The sequence below is a fragment of the Lithobates pipiens genome, unplaced genomic scaffold (genome assembly GCF_037356315.1).
Source record: "Lithobates pipiens isolate NorthernLeopardFrog02 unplaced genomic scaffold, aLitPip1_a1.2 Scaffold_18, whole genome shotgun sequence".
Lineage (NCBI taxonomy): Eukaryota > Metazoa > Chordata > Amphibia > Anura > Ranidae > Lithobates > Lithobates pipiens.
This window is the reverse complement of record NW_027507758.1, coordinates 232,571,673-232,595,787: the sequence shown is the minus strand read 5'-3', so window position 1 is coordinate 232,595,787 and position 24,115 is coordinate 232,571,673. Positions and strand designations below refer to the sequence as shown.

The window sequence follows — 24,115 nt, the reverse complement described above, 5'->3', positions numbered from 1 at the left end:
AAAAACAGGGTTTTTTTTTTTTGCTAGAAAATGACTTGGAATCCCCAAACATTATACAATTTTTTTTTTTTCCCCCCCCTAACACCCTAGAGAATAAAATGGCGCTCGTTGCAATGCTTTCTGTCATACCATATTTGCACAGCAGTCTTACAAGCGCACTTTCGGAAAAAAATATAATTTTTTTTAATGAAGAAATAAGACACCGGTAAAGTTAGACCAATTTTTTTTTTAGATTGTGAAAGATAATGTTACGCCGAGTAAATTGATACCCAACATGTCGTGCTGCAAAATTGCAGCTACTCATGCAATGGCAACAAACTTTTACCCTTAAAAATCTCCATAGGGGACATTTTAAAAAAATTCTACAAGTTGCATGTTTGGTTACAGAGGTCTAGGGCTAGAATTATTTCTCTCGCTTTACTGATTGCAGCGATGCCTTACATGTGTGGTTTGAAAACCATTTTCATATGCGGGCGCTACTCACATATGCGTTCGTTTCTTCAAGCAAGCTCGCCGGGATGGGGCGCCTTTAAAAGAAAAAAAAATTCTTATTTATTTTTACAATTTTTTTTTTTTTTTACACTGTTTAAAAAAAAATTGTCACTTTTATTTCTATTACAAGGAATGTAAACATCCCTTCTAATACAAAAAAGCACGACAGGACCACTTAAATATGAGATCTGGAGTCGAAAAGACCCCGGATCTCATATTTACATTAAAATGCAATAAAAAAAGGTCCTTTTTAAGAGCTAGGGGCGGAAGTGACATTTTGACATGGCTTCCGCCCTGCAATGGTATGGAGAGAGGTGGGGGCCATCTTCCCCCTCACTCGTCTCCATGTCAAGCCACAAGAAGGACACGATCGCCTCTGCTGCTACCCTCTCCCGCCGTCAAGTGATTTTGTGGCAAATCCGCCCCAGTGATCACTTTTATCTAAACCGGACCACTCACTGAAGAAGAGGATACAGGGGTTATGGCAGCTAGCTGCTGCCATAAGGATATCGTCCTTCAAAGTACCGACATATGACGGTAGGCAGTCCAGAAGCGGTTAAAGGTGTTTGCTATTTACAAAAAAAATCTGTAATGTGGAGCAATGCAACTAAGACAAACTCAGCTAACTTAACGGTTTATTTTTTTTTAAATGTATTAACCGCTTCAGCCCCAGAAGATTTTACCCCCTTCCTGACCAGAACACTTTTTACAATGGCACTATGTTGCTTTAACTGACAATTGCACAATCATGCAGTGCTGTACCCAAATGAGATTTCCACCCCCCACCCCCCTACAGATAGAGCGTTCTTTTGGTGTTATTTGATCACCTCTGTGGATTTTATTTTTTTGCGCGTAATTTAAAAAAAAAAATGTTAAACAATATTTTTTAACACTTTGCTAGAATAAATATCCCCCAAATTTCTTCATCAGTTTAGGCCAATATATATTCTTCTACATATTTTTTGTTAAAAAAAAAAAAAAAAAAACGCAATAAGTGTATATTGATTGGCTTGTGCAAAAGTTATAGCGTCTACAAACTATGGGAAAGACATTACTTTTTTTATAATTTTTTTTTTTTTTTACTACTGACAGTGATCTGCGATTTTTTTATTTATTTTCTTTTTTTTTTTTTTTTTTTTTTTTTTTGGTATTGCGATGGACAGATTGGACACTTTTGACACATTTTTGGGACCACTGACATTTATACAGCCATCTGTGCTATAGATATGCACTGATTACTGTGTAAATGTCAATGGCAGGGAAGAGGTAAACACTAGGGGGCGATCAGAGGGTTAAATATGTGTTCCCTCAGTGTGTTCTAACTGGGGATAAGACTGACTAGGGGAGGAGACTTCCTACTTGGTAGCAACACACGATCTGTCTCCTCTCCAATGACAGCCCAGGGATTTGTGTGTTTACACACGCACACATCCCCGTGCTGGCTCTCGTGCACGTGATCGCGGGCAAAGCAGTACCCGTACAGGATTTCGCCCAGGAGAGACATTCTGCAGCAGCAAAAGTATGTGAGACGGTCGGGAAATGGTTAAAGTGTATTTTTTTTTCCCCAAAAAATTGCATTTGGAAGACCTCTGCGCAAATCCAATGCGACATAAAATATTGCAACAACCACCATTTTATTCTCTAGGGTCTCTGCGTGCGTGTGTGCGTGCGTGTATATATTATAGTGTACACAGACAGACCTGTCAACTTCCTGCTCAGTGGGGATCGATGGAGCGAACCCCCGCTGAGCAGAGCGGGCTCCGTACACAGACATGTCAGTGTGAAGGAGCTCTTACAGACCTTTTGATCTAAAGAACAAAACATTACAATGTTTATAGTTGGCTCAGCAGCTGAGGAAACTTGGCAGGCTGCTTGTTGTGTGTGGGTTTTTTTTTTGGACATCTGTCGGCTTGAGCAGAGAACTCTGCATAGAATCTGGAACATGCTTTGTTAAAGTGGTTGTAAACCCTTAGAAACCACTTTGACTTACAGGTAAGCCTAGATTAAGGCCGCGAGTGTCGGCTCCCGTGCGCATGCGCGGGAGTGACGTCATCGCTGCTCTGGCGAATCACAGCGCCGGAGCAGCGAGACCCACAGAGACCCACCAAGAAGATGGATGCTCGGAACTACAGGCGACAGCGGTGACTTCGCTGGCTCCTGTGTCAGGTAAGTGACACATAATGGACTACTATGCGATGCATAGTAGTCCATTATGCTTTACCTTTGCAGGGAATGAAAGAGGAAGTAAACTCATCAGGGTTTACTTCCTCTTTAAGATCGTGAGGGGGAAAGAATGATTAATTTAAACTCTACTACATGGGTGTTCAAGGTTGTGTCCAGCGGTCCTAACCAGCTTATTTTATGTATGTTGAGCCCAGGAATCTGTAAGTGCGCGGTCTGCCTTGATTATCGCCCGCCGGGAGAAGACATTTGCTCCGCAGCAGGGATTCCCTTGTCAGCACTGTAGTTATTGATGGGGGGGGGGGATCGTGTGACTTTCTTTCCTGCAACCCGTGGGTTGGCCATACACTAGTAGATTTTTATTTTTTTTAACAAACATAGGATGATATGATATAATTTCATTGCTTTTAACATCCAATCTTGGAATGAATGGACTTTCCCTGCTGCATCGGAAGATGGGGGAGGGGGTGTTGAAGTTTGCTCAGACGTTTAAGTCAAATTGCAGGTGTTTTAGTTTTGGGCAGATATAAAATGGCAGCATTTTAAAATATTGTGTGGTAATTTTGATTTGAAAATGTCCAGAACAGAAGTATACTCCACCCATTCTATGATAAATAATGCTGCACTGCCTTGTAATTATTTTAATACAATGTTATTTCCAAGCCAATGATTGACTATAACATTACTTTATTTGTATGTTGCTTAAACAGATAATTATGCAAGCTCACTTTCTCGGTTTCTTTCCTCACTTGCTGAGATTGAATTGCTTAACCACTTGCTTACTGGGCACCTAAACCCCCCTCCTGCCCAGACCAATTTTCAGCTTTTAGCACTGTCACTCTTTGAATGACTATTGCACGGTCATACAACACTGTACCCAAGTGAAATTGTTATCATTTTTTCCCACAAACAGAGCTTTTTCTTTTCTTTTGGTGGTATTTGATCACCTCCTAGGTATTTTTTTTTTTTAATTAACCACTTGCTTACTGGGCACTTAAACCCCCCTCAGTCCCAGACCAATTTTCAGCTTTCAGCGCTGATGCACTTTGAATGACAATTGCGCGGCCATACAACACTGTACCCAAATGAAATTTTTATCATTTTTTTCCCACAAATAGAGCTTTCTTTTGGTGGTATTTAGTTACAGCTGGGAGTTTTATTTTTTGCTAAACAAACAAAAAAAGATGCAAAAAAATAAAATAAATAAATCATGTTTTAATAGTTTGTTATAAAATTTTGCAAACGGGTCATTTTTCTCCTTCATTGAAGTGCGCTGATTAGGCGGCACTGATGGCTGCATTGGTGGGCACTGATGGGCTGCATTGGTGGGCACTGATGGGCTGCATTGGTGGGCACTGATGGGCTGCATTGGTGGGCACTGATGGGCTGCATTGGTGGGCACTGATGGGCTGCATTGGTGGGCACTGATGGGCTGCATTGGTGGGCACTGATGGGCTGCATTGGTGGGCACTGATGGGCTGCATTCGTGGGCACTGATAGGCTGCACTGGTGGGCACTGATAGGCATAGTTAAGGCGGCACTAATAGGCACAGATAAGGCGGCACTGATGGGCAAAGATGGGCACAGATAAGATGGCATGGATGGGTGGCACGGATAAGTGGCATGGATGGGTGGCACGGATGGGCACTGATAGGTACCACTGATAGATGGGACTGATGGGCACTGATAGGTGGCACTGATAGGTGGCTCTGATGGGCGGCACTGCTGGGCACTGATGGGCGGCACTGCTGGGCACTGATGGGCGGCACTGGGTCGCAGCACCTTTGAGGCATATTGTGGGCACTGTGGGTGGCACTGTGGGTGGCATTGTAGGTGGCACTGTGGGCACTGATGGGGGCACTGATGGGGGGCACTTACTTTTATTCAGGATGGCACGGCGGTGGGCAGGTGGGCACTGGCAGGGGGCAGGTGGTCAGCTGTATTGCTGGCCGTGATCGGGACTGATGTCCCGATCACGGCCGCCGGTGATCGGCTTTTTTTTTTCTCTCCTCGCGCTGTCAGCGAGAGGAGGAATAATAGCCGATTACCGGCTCCGTTCTATCACATGATCAGCTGTCATTGGCTGACAGCTGATCACGTGATAAGGGGTCGGGATCGACCCCTTGCACGGATCGGTGATCAGGCGAGTCTCACGGACTCGCCGATCACAGAGCGCGCCGCGCGCGCCCCTCAGGGGGCGCGCAGGCCGCTCGTATCCGGGATGACGTCAATAGACGTAGTCCCGGAAATGTGGGTCCGCGCTGTTGCCGTCATTTGGCAATAGCGCGGATCCCAAGTGGTTAAAGACCGAATAAAAAAAAAATGAAAAACCGTTTTATAGTTTGATAATTTTGCAAACAGGTAATTTTTCTCCTTCATTGATGTGCGCTGATGAGGCTGCATTGATGGGCACTAATGGGCTGCACTGGGGGCACTGAAGGGCACTAATAGGTGGCACTGATAGCTGGCACTGGGTGGCAGTAATGGGCACTGATGGGTGGCAGTGATGGGCACTGGTAGGAGACACTGTTAGGTGTCACTGATTGTCACCACTGGCGGGCATTGATAGGTGGCACTTGTGGGCATTGATAGGTGGCACTGATGTACTGGTGGGCACTGATTGGTGGGCACTGTGGGCACATATGAGGCGGCTTTGCCTCTCCCTGCTCGGGATTGATGTTCCTTCAAAAGAAGCCGGTGATCAGCTTTTTTTTCTCCTTGTGCTGTCAGCATGAGAAGAAAAAAAACGATTACCATAAACCTCTGTTTACATCACATGATCAGCTGCCATTGGCTGACAGCTGATCACGTGGTAAGGGGTTGGGATCGACCCCATATTCTGAGCTATGATCACCTGAGTCTTGATGACTTGGGTGCTCACAGCACACGCCAATCGCCCTGCAGGGAGGCGCGACCAGCTTGCAAAGGGGGGAAGTCTATTGACGCCCTCCCGGCAAAGCAGATCCGCGCTGTAGCCATCATTCGGCTATAGCACGGATCTGAAGGAGTTAATTCTGGTTCTGCATTATTGAGTATGTAGTTAGTTTAAAGCAGGGATATGCAATTAGCTGGCCTTCAGCTGTTGAAAAACTACAAGTCCCATCATGTCTCTCCCTCTGGGTGTCATGCTTTGGCTGTCAGTCTTGCTATGCCTCATGGGACATGTAGTTCTGCAACAGCTGGAGGTCTGCTAATGGCATATCCCTGTTTTAAAGTGTTCATTTATTTTTTAAGAACCCCTATCAGTTTTTTTTTTTTTTTTTTTTTTGTTACATTTCGAATGATACCTCGGCACCCCACAACACTTTTGCATTTAGGCACACCCCAATGGACTTTTGTAAACCATTTGTGCTTTGTGGTGTGCTGAAAAGTGAGATTAAGAAAAAAGGCACATTTGGTAAAACCTGCATAGTGGCATGTGGCCAGTCCATTCAAATTGCATAGGCTTTCTTAGAGCAGTGCATTGCTTTGGGCATGCAGTAATTTACCAAAAATGTCTGAATGCAAATCGAATCTGCACATGCTGTGGCAACTTCATCTGCAGAAAAGGTACACAACATTTCTTTGCCAAAAATAGGCTTGTGTATAGGCTGGTGCCAACTTTCTCTTCTGAAAGTTATCAATTCAGGTATAATTTGGGCAGGGCAGAAGATAGTCAGTCATGTTATACTCACATTGACTATAACATGACTGAATATTTCTATTACATTAAGGGTTCATGCACACAGTTGATTGGGGCCGTACAGTACCAAGATCAGCGTATTACTGCAGCAGGTATATCCAGGTGTTGCTAGTCGGCCACAGGCAGAAAACCTTTAGAAATCAGTGACAGGTTGACATTGTCCAAGGCTGATCACACATGGAACAATTATCTGTGGTTAGACAGATGTGCATTCTAATATCGATTCAGCAATGTGAAATGAGAGCAGAGGCTCTTGGCTCCCTCCCTCAATTTGTATGCAGTCAGGCAGGCCCTTGCAATCTGAAAACTCAAATTTCAGCCACTGAAAGTTATTGGCCTAAAATAGGATTTTCAGTGTTTTTTTGCCAACAGAAAAAAGGTGCCGATAATGGGCACCGAAACAATTATCAGACGAAATTGGGGTTATCGGTGCCAATGCCTGAAATAAATTCACATTTGTTTAAATTCATGATAGTAACTTAAAAAGTCAAATATAATACAAATCTATATTTTTTTTTAATTTTTTCTTTTTTTTTTAAACTGTCCATTTTTGGTTTTCAGCCAAGTGCATCCTACATTTTCGGTTTTGGTACTAGTACATACGTTTTGATGCACCACTAGTATAATGTATGGCCAGTTCATTCAGATATCACGTGGAAAGACTGGGGGGACAAGTTGATAGTTGAGGCGTTGATATTGACAAAGAAATCAAGGGAAGTGGCACCTGGGGGAGGAAGTGGGCTCACTGGGACATGACAGAGACCACTTTTCACAATCACTGTGAACTGAAGATCTCTGACCTGTCCCCTGTTTGAACGGGGATCTGCTTGTTTACATTGGCAGATCCCCGTTCTACCTCTGTACTAGGTGATCACGGGACATAGAGTCCGCTCGACCCACAGGCATGCTCCCGCAGTATGACCGTGCTGCTGGCGGCCCATATAACGACAGCGGCTGGTCGGTAAGGGGTTAAAGAGGAACTGCAGTCTGCTCACGTTGTTTATTTGGAAATTTAAATACTAAACGAGGTTGGCTTTAAAGGCACGCAGGTAATGGATCTAAAAAAAATTACGTTTTATCTCATTTTATTATTCAAATCTAAAAAATTAAGTACAATTTTTACAAATAAACAAACATACGTAAAAAACAGAAGATAGGATTCTTTATCAGTATACCCTACAAAAATAGATATTGACACCACATAGCATATTATATAGCAGAATCCATATATTGGGGCAAAAAAGGTTCTTAATTAGTCTTACAACAGGAATATGGATATTCAGCAAACTGTGGGTCCAAGTGTGAATCCAGGTATAGCGGATTATTGTGCATGGAGAGCGCTTCCTCAGAAGCAATAATTTCATAACAATGGGTAGCTGTTAGATATAATCATATATATAGAGCAGCCCAATTATATGAAAGGAAGTTTGAAGTAAAAATTGTAAAAGTCAGGACATCACACCAATAAAGGGCTGAACTTCAAATAGCCTTCCATAAAACAGTAACGATCAAGGCATAGAAAGACACCCTGCCTATGTATCACAAGGGGGCTAGAGGTAAGCCAATCCAAAAATGGAGTGCCCTGTAGGTGGAGGTCAGCGCTGGTGTATGGCGTCAAATCATCACCCAGGCAAGGCTGGCAACAATATCTATTTGTGTAGGGTATACTGATAAAGAATCATCTTCTGTATGTTTATTTGTAAAAATTGGACTTCATTTTTTATATTTGAATAATAAAATGAGATAAAAATGAAATAAATTTTTTTTAGATCTATTACCTGCATGCCTTTTAAAGTCCACCTTGTTTTAGTATTTAAATTTCCAAATAAACAATTTTTGGGACGCTGGCACCTTGTTATCTGTGCTTCCACAGTGTCACCCTGTGCAAGCACTGCTCTGAACTATACAAGTTCTTTTTCAGTCTGCTCACATAGTTTGTAATAAAAACATCTTTGCCATTCTGAAGCTTCTCTCCAATCACTGTGCATACTATTTTATATATACTGTGATTCTGTACTTGCCAAATAGGCTGCAGAAATCTCCCTCCACTGAGTCTGGCTGCAACCATTTGAACTGTGGGCAGCTGTAGCTGCTGCCTGTTCACTTCTTGAATTTACACAGAGGCACACCTCCAGCTCTGCAGCTCTGATTGGCCTACTTATGACTCATCCCCCCCCCCCCCCCTCCTGGCAAATTCTCATGAGGTTGAGAGAGCTGTGCATGATGTCATAAGCCTAGGATCAGGAAGTGGGCTGTATAAAGTATTTACTGGCAGAAAAAAATGTTTTGCTGTCCAAAGTTAAAACAACTAAAGCAGAAGATTTAGGCTCGGTTCACACAGGGGCGGCACGACTTGCAGCGCCGCGACCTGCACACGATCAGCGGCGACTTTCAAAACGACTTCTGTATAGAAGTCAATGCAAGTCGCCTGAAGTCGCCCCAAAGTAGTACAGGAACCTTTTTTCTAAGTCGGAGTGACTTGAGTCGCTCCTATTAGAACGGTTCCATAGTACAGAACGGGGCACGACTTGTCAGGCGGCGAAGTCGCCCCTGTGTGAACCGAGCCTTAATTTAATAGATGGAAAGATGAAAAAAATGACTGAGGCTGCATTCACACCTGAGTGTTTCAAAGTTACGCAAATTTACCGTGATTGTGCCGTGTTGGGCATTTTTTCTGGCATTTTTGAGCTGAAAACACTCAGATGTGAACAGCCTCAGGGTCCGCTTTAATAAAATAAAAAATATTTTTTAAAATGTACCAATCCCTAAATGCAGCTATGTGCATAGTTTCTATAAGACAATCAAAATGCTCTCTGTCTCCTGTGTACCTACACAATAGTGTGTTTTACATCAACACCTATAATGGTATGCATTTCCCAGGGAGTGGTTGTGTTTTTTGTGGTTTTGTCTTTACCTGTTTTTCATCAAGCCAGCCAATGCCTGTGTAGCTGTGCTGAGAGGGGGTGTTGGTAGTTTACATATGTGGTGGGGAAGATGTTTGTATGTGGAGATTCTGACCCTTGGTGCTTTATAGTCTTGTTTTGTTGTAGAAAGGTTGGTGAGAACTTTAGCTTTTGCTTTCTTAACCAAATAATGTGTTAGCATCTTGTTTTTCTTTTATACTTCTGGGAAAAAGAAGAAATCCTGTTTTTGTAAAGCTTTCCTCCCGCAGTGGGAATTTGAGCTTGTCTCAGGCAATGTGCTTCTTCTGAGGATTCTGGACTACTTAGTCACTTTTTAGACCATCCGTCACCGATCCCATCTACTGTTCCATTTGATCGATGGATGATATCCTACCCTGACGTTAAGGGATTTAATACACTCATTGCATGGATTGTTTCATCTGACGGAAAGACCTAGTGCAAGCCTGGTATTATGTAATAGTCCAACTTTTTTCCCGACGTATTCTTTGACGAGAGAATTTAAAATATTCAAGTTGAGCTTGGAATGTTAAAGTGCCTGTTATTCTGGCTTTAATTGTCACATTTAGTCATCATTTCCATATATTCACACAGGCCATATAAAATATATATATATAATCTTGTGTTATCTGTTTTCTGCATAACCACTGCAAATTATAAACATGGTGCATTTCTAAACACTTTATTGTTATGTATGTCACTGTTGTGTTTTTTGTATATACCGGTAGTGATTCATTGCTCAAACCATGATGGGGTTTTTCTTTGTTTATGACAAGGTGTCTGCATTTGTTAATTTTTTTCTGCATTCCGAAATAGTTTTTGTTTTTTCAAAGTTTGGGACGAAAACATGTTTTAGCACAATCTGCTAGACTATTTTTCTGTTGTTTTCCAGGCACATGCGCAAAACCGAAAATGCTGGTGGAGACAGTTTGGGCTGTGAAGCTGACGAGTTTTCAGATGAAGCAAATGCAGAAACCTTCTATGGCACCTCTCCTCCCAGCACTCCCCGACAGATGAAACGCATGTCAAGCAAACATCAACGGTACAGCTCTGGGAGGTCGGTTAGCCGTTCCTTATGCAAAGGTCAGTTATCAGGGATTCTGTAAATGTATATGTTGCCATTTTGGAATATTATTTTGTATTCACCATGGGCAAAGAGCATAAATAGATTATTTGATTCCCTGCTGCTAGGAACACACACAACTGCATTAGCCGGGGGAGGACGCCCTCCTATTGTCTTTTAGTTCATACAGCTGCAAGTAGCCTCTGGGAGAGATGGCCTGAAATAAGCAGCTACTGTTCGGCTGTCTTATTGCAACTGCGAACTTGGAGGCATCTTCCATTAACTGTTTTTTTTTTTTCCCCAATATGACATGTTAATATAAGATCATATACAATTTTACAGAAAAAGTGTATGAATATGTAAGCATTCAAAAACGGTTTTACAATTTAAATTGAGTTTTAATTACAATTATAGAGAGATGGTAAATGTTTCCAAAGATCATTGGAAGATCCCTTCCAATAAGATGAAGACCCTTAACATTAGAGCAAGAGAACTTAAAATACAGGTTAATATCTGCAATGAATATATTTATGCTGCTGGGGCAGGGTGAGCGTTTTGTGATGGTGCCGACTTCAAGGCATACAGTGCCTGTAAATGCCAGCTGTCTCTGTTGGTGCCCCTGTGCAACTGCATCTGAGCTCTGTTTTTAGTTACGGCGAGTAAACTGTATTTCTTAATAATATGATAACATTTATTATCGGCTACTATAATGCTTTTGTTCTGTTGTGGATTGATTTTTCTAGCTTTATTAGCCATGGGAAGGATTTTGAAGTTTTGTGCTGTCAGTAATCTTGAGTGATAAAGAACGCTGACCTTTGTTCATCTTCTGCTTTTCTGTTCTGCTCAAAGTGGACCTTTTTTTTTTTTTTTTTTTTTTTTTTTTCATGCAAGGCCTGCTTTGCTGAGAGCCCCCCACCCCCAAAATACACATTAAAAAAGCTGTTTAAAAAAAGTACTTGCCTCAGCCTCAGTTCCCTATGTTTTCATAAGGTGTGGGTGACATAACCACTGCCTCCTAGTAAAGCTGGGAGCTAAAAATCCCACAAGAATGTGCTCTAGTGATTTGCATTCTCACAGTATTCAAGTTCTCAGCTCTCCTTGATGGTAGCAGCAAGGTATGCAAATTGATACATGCATTATGTGTGGGTTTTTTTTTTTTTTTTGCTTTGCTTCTGACATTGTCAGTACAGAACTAATTCTGCCTCTGTGGACTTTTAGCAGGTCTAGGGGAGAGAAAAATAGGAATCAAGGCCTGCTGCCGCCCCACAATGTTTACATGTCTGAGCAAAAGGTGGAGTGACACTGTGCAGGCAGCCCAGTGACTACAAGTTCTCCAGGGGTGCCCCAGGTCTTTCACAATTCTATTGTCGTAAAGCCTCACTGCTACAATCCAGGATAGCTGGGAGCTTGAATACCATGAGAAGGACAGGAGGGCATTCTTGGGAGACTTCTTTTCTGAAGTATATTTAATGTCTTATCGGCTGGATTTTAGCTTTTTGTTGTACCACTTTTCAAGAGGGAAAAAAAAGCTATACTAAAATTGAAATGCATATGATTAGGTTTTTTTTTTTATCTCCACCACTGTTACTAGTCTGTTTTGCTGACATTTTGGTTACAATTCCCTTCTCAGTCTTTTTTTTTTTTTTTTTTCAACAAAAAACTTAGACTTCCATTTTTTAAAAACCCCAGCTTTAGCACATACTATTGCACTCGGTGTTATGTTAACTAAATACTTCAGTAAAATCACTTACAGTTCATAGAAGAAAAAAACTAATATTTTAGTCCAGTGTTTAGACCTCATTCAAACAGGTAAAGAAGGCCAAAAATCATAAAGAAGGCCTATGTTTATTCTAGCAGGAGGCGCCTAGGCGTGACAGGTGTTTTTGCATACAGCTTCCTGTACAAATCAATGACAACCTGCAGCTGTACTTATGTTAATGCACATTCAAGTGTTTGCACGGGCACAGGTGAAAGTTGAACTGCCCTGGATGCAAACAGGGCAACTCATCTGTCCTTGTACAAAAAGAAAATGCTTAGAAGTGTGGTGACATGCGTATAGCTGCAGCCTATCATTGATTTGTACAGGTGGCTGTATGCAAACATCTGATGCTTCCAGGATCTTTCTGGCCTTAATAAACACATGCATTCTCCCCCCTGGACATCCTAATGTGCTGGTGTGAGTGAGGCCTTAGAGATAACAGCCACCAGATAGGGAGTTATATGTATGTTTGTTGGACTTCAACTACTTTATAGTTAAAGTGGTTGTAAACGCTAAAGGTTTCTTACCATAACGCATTCTCTGCATTAAGGTGAAAGAACTTTTCACGTGCAGACTCCGATCTCAATCCAACACTGCGCCCAAGAGCAGCAGCACTTCTCTCTCTGTCCCTTCTCCCTGGACTTGGTGAAAGCAGCAGGCGCAATTGTCTCCTGTTGCTGTCAATCAAATTCAGTGATAAGAGAACTGGGGTGTTGCAGAGAAGCATGAGTGCCCCTAAAGCAGCTTACTATGAAGGCACTTGAAAGGAGGAGCCGAGATTGCTGGTGGAGAAGCTCAGAAGAGGAGGATCGGGGTTGCTCTGTGCAATGGGTTTGCATGTGTACAGGCAAGTATGACATTTTAAAAGGGGGGGGGGGGGGGGGAGAAACAAAAACATTATAATCACTTTAAATTTGCAGTGAATTGTAGATTGTGTGCGATTACCACAGTGAAAGTTTTGGCCACGGTGTACTTTACTCATGTTTTACTAATCCAAACAATTTATTGTACCTGTGAAGCTGGTCATATACAGGAAGCGATGCTTGCTTGTTTATTAGCCAACCATTCAACCATCATAAGTGTTTGCAAAATGTTTTTGTATATTGTGTGTAATCAGTTCAGTGGACACAGTGCATTTTAAATGAGAAATTATAAGAAACTTGCCAGTCTGCTCAGTTGAGATGAGAATAGATTTCATATAAATAAATACTAACTTTTGGGTCCATTTTGCAAATGCACACATTTCCCGGTTACAGGAACGTCTGTAGCAGATTCATCTTGCAGGCGTGAGGTCACAAAAGGGAGTACACCCTTCACATTTTTGTAAATATTTTCTTCTATCTTTTTATGTGACAACACTGAAGAAATGACACTTTGCTGCAATTTAAAGTAGTGAATGTACAGCTTGTATAACAGTGTAAATTTGCTGTCCCCTCAAAATAACTCAACACACAGCCATAGGAGCACAAGGTCTCTAACATCCACCAGCTCTGTGATGTCATCATGGAGGAGGGGAAGAGGACTCCAGTGGCAACCTGTGAAGCTCTGGTGAACTCCATGCCCAAGAGGGTTAAGGCAGTGCTGAAAATAATGGTGGCCACACAAAATATTGACACTTTGGGCCCAATTTGGACATTTTCACTTAGGGGTTGTACTTACTTCTGTTGCCAGCAGTTTAACCACTAGGGATCCGCGCTATAGCCGAATGACAGCTACAGCGCGGACCTGCTTTGCCGGGACGACATCTTTTGACGTCGTCCCATGCACGAGTGGCCTGTGCGCCTCCTGAGGGGCGCGCTCTGTGATTGGCGAGTCTGAGACTCGCCTGATCACGGATCGAAGCAAGGGGTTGATCCCGACCCCCTTACCACGTGATCAGCTGTCAGCCAATCACAGCTGATCATGTGACACAACAGAGCCGGTAATCGGCTATTTTTCCTCCTCGCGCTGACAGCGCGAGGAGAAAAAAAAAAGCAGATCACCGGCGGCCGTGATCGGTACATCAGTCCCGATCACGGCCAGCTTGTCAATGCCCACCTGCCCCCTGCCAGTGCCACCTAAATGATAAAAAAGTGCCCACGGTGCCACCTATCAGTGCCCACAATCTGCCTCAACAACAGTGCTGCACCCCAGTGCCACATATCCGTGCCCATCAGTGTCATCTACCAGTGCCCATCAGAGCCACCTATCAGTGCCACCTATCAGTGGTACCCATCAGTGCCCCTTAGTGCCACCCATCCATGCCATCTTATCTGTGCCCATCTTTGCCCATCAGTGCTGCCTTATCTGTGCCCATCAGTGCCGCCTTATCTGTGCCCATCAGTGCCGCCTTATCTGTGCCCATCAGTGCCACCTTATCTGTGCCTATTAGTGCCGCCTTAACTGTGCCTATCAGTGCCCACCAGTGCCCCCTCATCAGCGCATTTGAATGAAGGAGAAAAATGACCTGTTTGCAAAATTTTATAACAAACTATGAAACCTGATTTTTTTTTTTTTTTTGTTTGTTTAGCAAAAAATAAAACTCCCAGCTGTAATTAAATACCACCAAAAGAAAGCTCTATTTGTGGGAAAAAAATGATAAAAATTTCATTTGGGTACAGTGTTGTATGGCCGCACAATTGTCATTCAAAGTGCATCAGCGCTGAAAGCTGAAAATTGGTCTGGGCAGGAGGGGGGTTTAAGTGCCCAGTAAGCAAGTGGTTAAACATTAATGGCTGGGCGTCGAGTTATTTTGAGGGGACAGAAAATGTACACTGTTATACAAGCTGTACACTCACTACTTTACATTGCAGCAAAGTGTTGTCACGTGAATTGGACTCCATAGCTTTTTATGCAATATCTATTGGCACTTTTTTTTTTTTCGGTAAATGCCACATAATCGTGTTTGTTTTTTGTATTTTTTTTCTTTTTTGTGAATTAGACCCAATTGACCATATGTGAATAATTTATGCAAATGCGTAACCTGTGTCTACGCGTAGTGACAACTTCAATCACATTTTCTATTTTCTTTACATTACAGAAAAGATGAGCACACCGAATCAGACACCACAGAAGGAAGCAAGCAAAAACCTTGAGAACGTAGATGATCACAGCTACCGTCAAGATAAAAAGAATCGGGCAACACTCAGGACAACAGAGAGGGATCAGAAGAAAAATGTGCAATGCTCATTTATGCTGGATCCTACCTGTAGCTCCTTGCCAAAAAAATCTATACCAGATGTTGATCTTAATAAGCCTTACCTCAGCCTTGGTTGCAGCAGCAACACCAAGCTACCAGTGTCTGTGCCTGTTCCAATTGCTAGGACTGCGCGACAGACCTCTAGAACAGACTGTCCAGCTGACCGCTTGAAGTTTTTTGAGACACTTCGTCTTTTGCTTAAGCTTACTTCGGTCTCAAAGAAAAAAGAAAGGGAACAGAGAGGCCAAGACAATAACTCTTCAATGTGGTTTAATCAGTCTAATGAACTCTTTTGGCTAGAGCTACAGGCTTGGCATGCTGGCCGCAGTATTAATGAGCAAGATTTGTACTTGTATACAGCTCGACAGGCAATACCTGAAATCATTAATGAAATTCTAACTTTTAAGGTAAACTATGGGAGGTTGTCTGCTGTCAGCAATGGTGGCAATCTCAATGGACCTGTTGCAGAGGGTCAGTATCCATGCCCCCATGAAGCTAATTATTTTGGTTATTCAAGCTATCATGACCATATTCAGAAACAGAGAATTTCTTTTGAGCAAGTAAAACAGATTATGGAACTCTTGGAGTACATTGAGGCACTTTATCCATCTTTACAGGCTCTTCAAAGAGATTATGAAAGATATGCAGCAAAAGACTTCCAAGCACGAGTGCAGGCACTCTGCTTATGGCTCAACATAACTAAGGACCTCAACCACAAGCTGAGGATTATGGGAACTGTTTTAGGTATAAAAAACCTTTCTGACATTGGCTGGCCAGTGTTTGAAATTTCTTCACCACGTCCATCAAATGGTCCAGAGGAAGACGATGACATGGAACAAGAGGGGAATATGAGCACAGATGGTTCCGGAACTTGTACAGAAGAAAGTGATGAAGAGAATGGTGACATAGACAATATGCTACAAGCTAGGCATGAAACTGACAGTAACCAAAACAGCAATTTAAAGGTTCACTTTATGAAGGAGGACCACTGCCCACAAAAACTGGATAGATTTGTGTCAGAGGATGACTCTTGCTGGGGGAATCCAGAGTGCAGCCATGAGACTGGCTGTAACAGACACTGCTTAACTTCAATATACAGACCCTTTGTGGACAAAGCATTAAAGCAGATGGGGCTGCGGAAGCTAATTTTGAGGCTCCATAAATTAATGCATGGCTCACTTCAAAGGGCTCGAATAGCATTGATAATGACTGATCAAAAATTGGAGGTAAGAATTTCAAGGTATTTTTGTTGTACTGGCAAAAAAAATCCACATTCAGAGATGGTTTCAACCTTTTTGACTAGATGCTGTTGGTAGGAATAATTTTCAGCAGTAATGTTTTTATAGAAAATGTATTTCCTACTTAAACCCTACTCCAGGTAAAAACGTTTTTTTGCTAATAGTCCTCCAGCAAGTAAAAAAAAACAGCACAGCCTTCAACATTCCATTCTGCATGTAGATGTCCTAAGTCTTCCTGACTGAAACCGAGTACTCATTCAGCCTGGAAGACTGAGAACTTATATTCAATAATATATGCCCTGCTATGCAGAGAGCAGCACTGGGGTTATCATGGCATTGTTGCTTTCCGCAGTACTAAGGACCACTCAGAGCTGGATAAGAGGAAGTAGAATGTAAAAGGCAAGAATAAAGGTTACAAAAAAGAATGGCTAAATTACATGCTAGGGGGACTTGTGGGGGAAGAAGTATGACTGAGAGGCAGAGGGCAAACCCAGATATTGGGCTTTATAATCAACCTGAGAGGATAGGTTTATGAGAGCGGTCATTACTGAGCTATTTGCAAAGGTGCAGACTCTATGGTTTCACCCGAATCCTAGTTTATCTGCTTTAACCATTATTTCTGCAGTATAATGTGGCCATAGTTGATAAAGTCCTAAGAACACATAATCAGATTTGTTGCAGTTTTCAAAATAGATTCTGATTGGTTACTTTGCACTACATTGCACTTTTCTTTGACTTAGTACAAAAAGAGTAAGGCCTCATGTACACGGCTGCTGGTAAACGGATGTTTTTAGGAGCAGTTGGGCATTTTTTTTTAACTGCTCCTGAACTGTGCTCTGTTATCTTATTGTTTACAACATCTAAAATATGCACAGCCTACCATTTATAATACAGCACTAAGCCCCTGGTCACACCAGTGTGACTTGTCATGCGATTTGAATCTAACAAATCACATGACAAGTCGCACCGTATTGTCGGCAATGGAACTGTTCAAACCGGTGCGTCAGCCAATTTGCGGTGCCCAACCGATTTAAAAAAATAATATTCCTGCACTATTTTTGCAGATTTTCAGGTGTGACTTGCATAGACATCTGTGCATTAAATCTCATAGTTGTCAGTCAAATTGCACCTGAAGTCCACTGACGTGGCATTGAAAATGTGCGATCGCAAGTGAAGTCACACAATTTCAAAGTCAGCTTTGGTCTGACTGGGGGCTTACAGCCCAAAAAGATCAACATTTCTGACTTGTGAGTTTGTCGGTACTTTATAAATTGAACACCAACAAAAACGTATACCTGTTTATCAGATTACCACAGACGTATACATTATCATTTTATAAAAACAAAAACGTATATGGTATATATGAAGTCTGTATCCTGAAGAAAGTCTTTCAGTATTGTTTTTTTTTTTTTGGGGACACAGGGTCTGATACAAGCATGTTATACTGTTGCCTACCAGTGATTGGATTCCCGCAAATAAAGCATTTAGTCATTCAGATATATTCCTGAACACTCCCATCAAGATCCTTTTTTTTTTTTTTTTTTTTTTTCCTTAAAGAGGAAGTAAACCCTGATGAGTTTACTTCCTCTTTCATTCCCTGCAAAGGTAAAGCATAATGGACTACTATGCATCACATAGTAGTCCATTATGTGTCACTTACCTGACACAGGAGCCAGCAAAGTCACCGCTGTCCCCTGTAGTCCGGCACATCCATCTTCTCGGTGGGTCTCGCTGCTCCGCTGCTGGCATTCGGCGAAGCCGCGATGACGTCACTCCCGCGCATGCGCACGGGAGCCGACACTCGTGGCATATCGCCGTTGACTGTGGGCGCGCTCAGTGCGCCTGCGCGCCGCTGTCTACGGCGCATGTGCCATAGACAGCGGTGCCTGTCTTTCGACAAATATCTCCTAAACCGTGTAGGTTTAGGAGATCTTTCTTGGACCTACAGGTAAGCCTTAATATAGGCTTACCTGTAGGTCAAAGTTGGTTGTAAGGGTTTACAACCACTTTAAAAGAATTGATTTATTTTTTATCTGAGAAGCAAAACCCTTTCTACAAGACCTCTACTATCAAGATCTCCTTGTTCTGCAGTCAAGATCATTTGTTTACTGCAGAGAGATAATTTATGCAATTTTCCAAGGCTGATCCTCAGCATAATCTTGAATGTCATACTTTGACCCCGCCATGCTGAAGATGTGTAGTCTCTATGCTGTGTGGGTGCTTTCTAGGACACCTGGTGTACTGTGTGAATTGGCTGCAGAGAGCTTTACAGGTCTAGAGCTGCAATACACCTGGTGGTGGCATCTTGTCCCTGGAGTATGCCCACCAGAGGGAGTGAAGACTGTCTGGATGGGGCAAGTTTCCCTGGATCCTTTCTAGTACTCTCCAACTTGTCTTCATAGTGTGGACTACAGGGCAACATCCCAGGGCACGGCTGCAGAAAGTTAAGAGTCTTGCCCTTTAAGGGAGCTTGGTGCGTTATTTATACTATTGATCTCTGTAAAGACTAGCATATCTACAGGCTGGTTTGACAAAATTTTGCAATCGGGGATATATTTCCAAAAAACAGGAAAGACTTCAGGATTTCTATCCAAACCTTTTCACTGTCCCCAAAGAAAAAAGGGGTATTTGTCCCATTCTAGACCTAAAGGCTCTCAATCTTCATTTTAGGCTTGAAAATTCTTCATAAATCTGTCGGGTCAATTGCTTCCCTTCATCCTGTAGACCTTCTGACCTTTGTGGATAACCGTGATGCCTACTTGTTCCTAACTTTTCAGTGCATCCATTCTCCCTGTGTTTTGTGGTGAGCACCCCACAAAACCAATTTGTTGCTTCTGCACCTAGGATCAGCACCAAAGTACTAGCCCTGCTTTGTTCACAAGGCATCTTCATAGAATACATTCTCCTGAGAGAACAGTCGACATGGGTCTTGCCTGTTAATGACCATCAAACTTGGCAGGCATTGAACAGATCTGGTTGTGCTGTAAACCTTCAGAAACGAGCACTGGAACCAACTCCTCACTTGACGTATTTAGGTCTACTAATTAATGCATCTCAATCCAAGTTTTCTCTTCCGCAAGACAAACTCCTGAATCTGCACACTCAGGTTAGAACTTTTCAGTCTAAGAGCCATCCAACCTCTTGTTTTTGGGCTTGGTGGTTGCCTTATGCCCAGTTCCATTCCAGCTTGTTGCATCTCAACATTCTTGCTGTGTGAGACAAGAAGGTGTAATTCCTAGACAATTATGTCACGGACTCCTTTGATTAGGTTATCCTTGGCCTGGTGGCTCACAAACCCAGCTCTGTAGTTGGGGAATTCCTTCCTTCCTTTGGTATGGAGGATTCTTGCAATGGATTCCAGCCTGGCTGTCTGGGGAGGAGTTCTAAACAACCTATTAGTGGAGGGGGACTTGCTGAATACAGATTAAGGGAATCTAGAATTCTTGTAGATTGTTTTGCTTCTCCCAGAGAGAGATGTCCATTCTCCTAAGACACCAGCAAAAAGCTGGAGCTTGATGGAATGGGAGGGGTTATATCTGGCTGACTAACGGCTCTTTTTGCTATTGTGCAACCTCCTGTAGGTCACAGTATAATGCCTCTTACAACAGAGGTAACCATCTGTCTCATAACAAGTGCTAAGAAAAGAATTTTGCAGTTAAAGCGGAGTTCCACCCAAAAATGGAACTTCCGCTTTACATGATGGTGACCCCACTGACGAGCCACATTTGGCATGTCATTTTTTGCTGGAGGGGGAGTGGGTACCCAGTTTTTAAGGACAGCATGCTCCCACTTCCTCATCTGGCTTTGCGGCACTGGAAGGAAGTTCACCTCTTACCCCCCCCCCCCCCCCCCCTCCCTCCCTCCCTCCCTGCAATCTTCAAACACGTCACAGGTCCCAGAAGATTGCCCGGCCATTTGCAGCTCGGTACGCAATGTGCGCCTGGCTGTGAAGCCACAGCCGGTTGCCCACAGTTAGAATGCCGCTCTATGGAGAGGAGGGGGAGAGAAGCGAAGATTCATGTGGCTGCATCGCTGGACCATGGGACAGGTAAATGTCTGATTATTAAAAGTCAGCAGCTACACTTTTTGTAGCTGCTGACATTTAAATGGGTGGAACTCCACGTTAAGAAAAGGGTTAATTTGACTGAAGGTGTGATTGCCATCATCCCTTATTGGTCGCTACAGTGTACATCCTCATTTTATGGGTTTTTTAAGGCAACCCAAGTATATATGATATATTATTTCTCTCACACGCGCACACAAATCCAGGGATTGCTGCATTTAAAAAATGTATTGAAGAATATTCACATGTAAACAAGTTACATTTCATTCCACATGAAAAATAACCTGTTTTACATGTAAAAATGATTCAGTACATTTCTAAGTGCAGCAAACCCTGGATTTATTTGCACATATGGCCTTTGGGAAGGCCTGATTGCAGAGTACCATTTGCGTTGTCTACCTCACCTGTCTCACCTGTGTGTGTATGTATATGTATATGTATATGTGTGTATGTGTATGTATATATGTATATATATATACACACACACACACACACACACACACACACACACACACACACACACACACACACACACACACACACACACACACACACACACACACACACACACACACACACACACATATATATATATATATATATATATATATATATATATATATATATATATATATATATATAATAAAATTATTATATTAGAGCTGCACGATTCTGGCTAAAATGAGGATCACGATTTTTTTATTTTTTTTGCTTAGAAGATAGATTGCGATTCTCTCACGATTCTCTGGGTGTAACCTCTTTCACATTAAAACAAAAAAAATTGTGCTAACTTTACTGTTTCCTTTTTATTCATTGAAGTGTATTTTTTCCCAAAAAATTGCATTTGAAAGACCGCTGGTCAAATATAGTGTGACATAAAATATTGCAGCAATTGCCATTTTATTCCCTAGGGTCTCTGCTAAAATATAAATATAATAAAATGTTTTTGGGGGTTCCAAGTAATTTTCTAGCAAAAAATATTGATTTTAACTTAAGGAAGTGTCAGAAAAAGATTCAGACTTTAAGTGGTTAAACTTTGTGCATTTACAGGTTGTTGAAAAATTGGCAGACTGCCTGGATTATTTACACAGAAGTTTATCCTTTTTGATCTAAGAAGGAAGCTTAGTTACAATGTTTCAAGTTAAAGACTTGGCAGACTGCATAGATCACAATTTTTCTAACGATTAATTGTGCAGCTCTAATTATATAGATATATTAGATATATTAGATATATTAGATATATAGAGATATAAAATCAAATGCACAAGATGAATGAGTGTAAATATAAACACAAGTTGTGTTTAGTGAAAACATAAAATAGTAACCCATAACGTGTATCAAAAAGGATGTACAAGAATGAAAAAAAATAAAAATAAATAAATATATATATATATATATATTTTTCATTCTTGTACATCCTTTTTGATATACATTATGGGTTACTATTTTATGTTTTCACTAAACACAACTTGTGTTTATATTTACACTCATTCATCTTGTGCATTTGATTTTATTTTTTATAGTATTAATTGTTCTTTGTCACCAACTTGTTTTTATATAATGCATCACGCTCGCATACAGTGGCTATAAAAAGTCTACACACCCTTGTTAAAATGTCAGGTTTCTGTGATGTAAAAAAAAAATTAGACAAAGATAAATCTTTTTAGAACTTTTTCCACCTTTTTAATCTGACCTATAAGCTATACTACTCAGTTCAACAACAAACTGCAATCTTTTAGGTGGTGGAAAGTAAAAATAAATTACTAAAATAATATGGTTGCATAAGTGTGCACTCCCTTACACTAATACTTTGTTGCAGCAACTTTTGCTTTTTTTACAGCACTCAGTCTTTTTGGGTATGGGACAATCAGCATGGCACATCTTGACTTGGCAATATTTGCCCACTCTTCTTTGCAAAAAACACTCAAAATCTGTCAGATTGTGAGGACATCTCCTGTGCACAGCCCTCTTCAGATCGCCCCACAGATTTTCAATGGGATTGAGGTCTGGGCTCTGGCTGGGCCATTCCAAAACTTTAATCTTCTGGTGAAGCCATTCCTTTGTTGATTTGAATGTATGCTTTGGGTCATCATGCTAAAAGATGAAGTTCCTCTTCTTCATGTTCAGCCTTCTAGCAGAAGCCTGAAGGTTTTGTGCCAATATTGACTAGTATTTGGAACGGTTCGTAATTCCCTCTACCTTGACTAAGTAAGGCCCCTGTTCCAACTGAAGAAAAACTGCCCAAAAACGTGATGCTGCCACCACCATGCTTCACTGTAGGTATGTTGTTCTTTTGGTGAGGTGCAGTGTTATTTTTGCGCCAAACATATCTTTTGAAAAAGTTCAACCTTGGTTTCATCAGACCAGAACACATTTTCCCACATGCTTTTGGAAGACTTCAGATGTGTTTTTGCAAAATTTAGCTGGGCTTTGATGTTATTCTTCTTAAGAAAAAGCTTCTGTCTTGCCACTACCCCATAGCTCAGATATATGAAGAATACAGGAGATTGTTGTCACATGTACCACACAGCCAGTACTTGCTGATATTACTGAAGCTCCTATAGGCTGCATTAACACCTGAGTGTTTTGTAGTTTGAAGCCTAAAGCTACAAAACGCTAGAGGGGGAAACATCCATTATTCTCAATGGAGATGGTTCCCATCTCCATTCCATGTCTCCTGAAGCCGAACGCCTGAAGCTCAAACAAGTTCCGGACCCTTTTTTGTCACTCGAATTGGGCAGATTTGGGAGTTTTTCTTCTTTTTACATTAGTGACCTTTTGCCCGGCACAAAATCGCGGCAAAAAGCCGTAAAAAACACAGTGAAACCGCGGTAAAAAACACAATTTTTCTTCTCGGCTTTTCATCAATTTTGGAGAGACATCTAGTTCTTGGTAATGTCCCTGTAGTCATATTTTCTCCATTTGATGAAGATTTTCTTCACTGTGTTCCATGGCACAGGAGATTCCGGGTTACAAATCGGATAGGATGTGCAGGTTTGTTTATAATTATAAGTTGAATCTGTTTGTAAGTTGGAACAGGTACATTTTTTTTTAAGTGTAGCTCCAGCCCAAAAAAATATTATTAAGCTTTTTGGATAGCATAGGGAAGGGTTAACACCCCTGTAACATTTGTTTGCTGTCTGTGCCCCTGTTCAGAAGATTTCATCTCACTTTCTGTTCCAATTGGATTTTTAAAAATTTTGGGTTGTTGTGGAAACCAGCCCTGGTGATAAAGCATCAATGGAGGTACGAATTTCCCTACCTAGGGGTAGATTTCCTCTGATTTCCTGTTGTCTCCGTCCGGTTGCAAGTAGGAGTCATTTGTAAGTTTGATGTTTGTAACTAGGGGACCGCCTGTATAGCTAATGCCTTGAAAATTCTTTTGTACCCTTCTCCTGACTGCTAACGTTAAATGAGATCCCTCTGATGCTTTGGAAGCTCTCTGCAGACCATGGCTTTTGCATAGGATGCAACTAAGAAAATGTCAGGAAAGAACTACTAGAACAGCTGAACTTTTATTTGGGGTTAATCAGAGGCA

The 24,115-nt window shown here is 41.7% G+C and overlaps 1 protein-coding gene across 8 annotated transcripts in view; it reads left to right on the top strand.

Moving 5' to 3' along the window:
- The window catches only part of MAP3K4 (mitogen-activated protein kinase kinase kinase 4), a 183,442-nt gene that overhangs the window by 27,767 nt on the left and 131,560 nt on the right, over positions 1–24,115 (top strand). For all 8 annotated transcript variants that reach the window (XM_077486665.1, XM_077486669.1, XM_077486664.1 and 5 more), the window contains exons 2-3: positions 10,169–10,359; positions 15,118–16,502. In XM_077486665.1, coding sequence (XP_077342791.1) covers positions 10,169–10,359; positions 15,118–16,502 — 1,576 coding nt within the window. The remainder of the gene's footprint in view (positions 1–10,168; positions 10,360–15,117; positions 16,503–24,115) is intronic.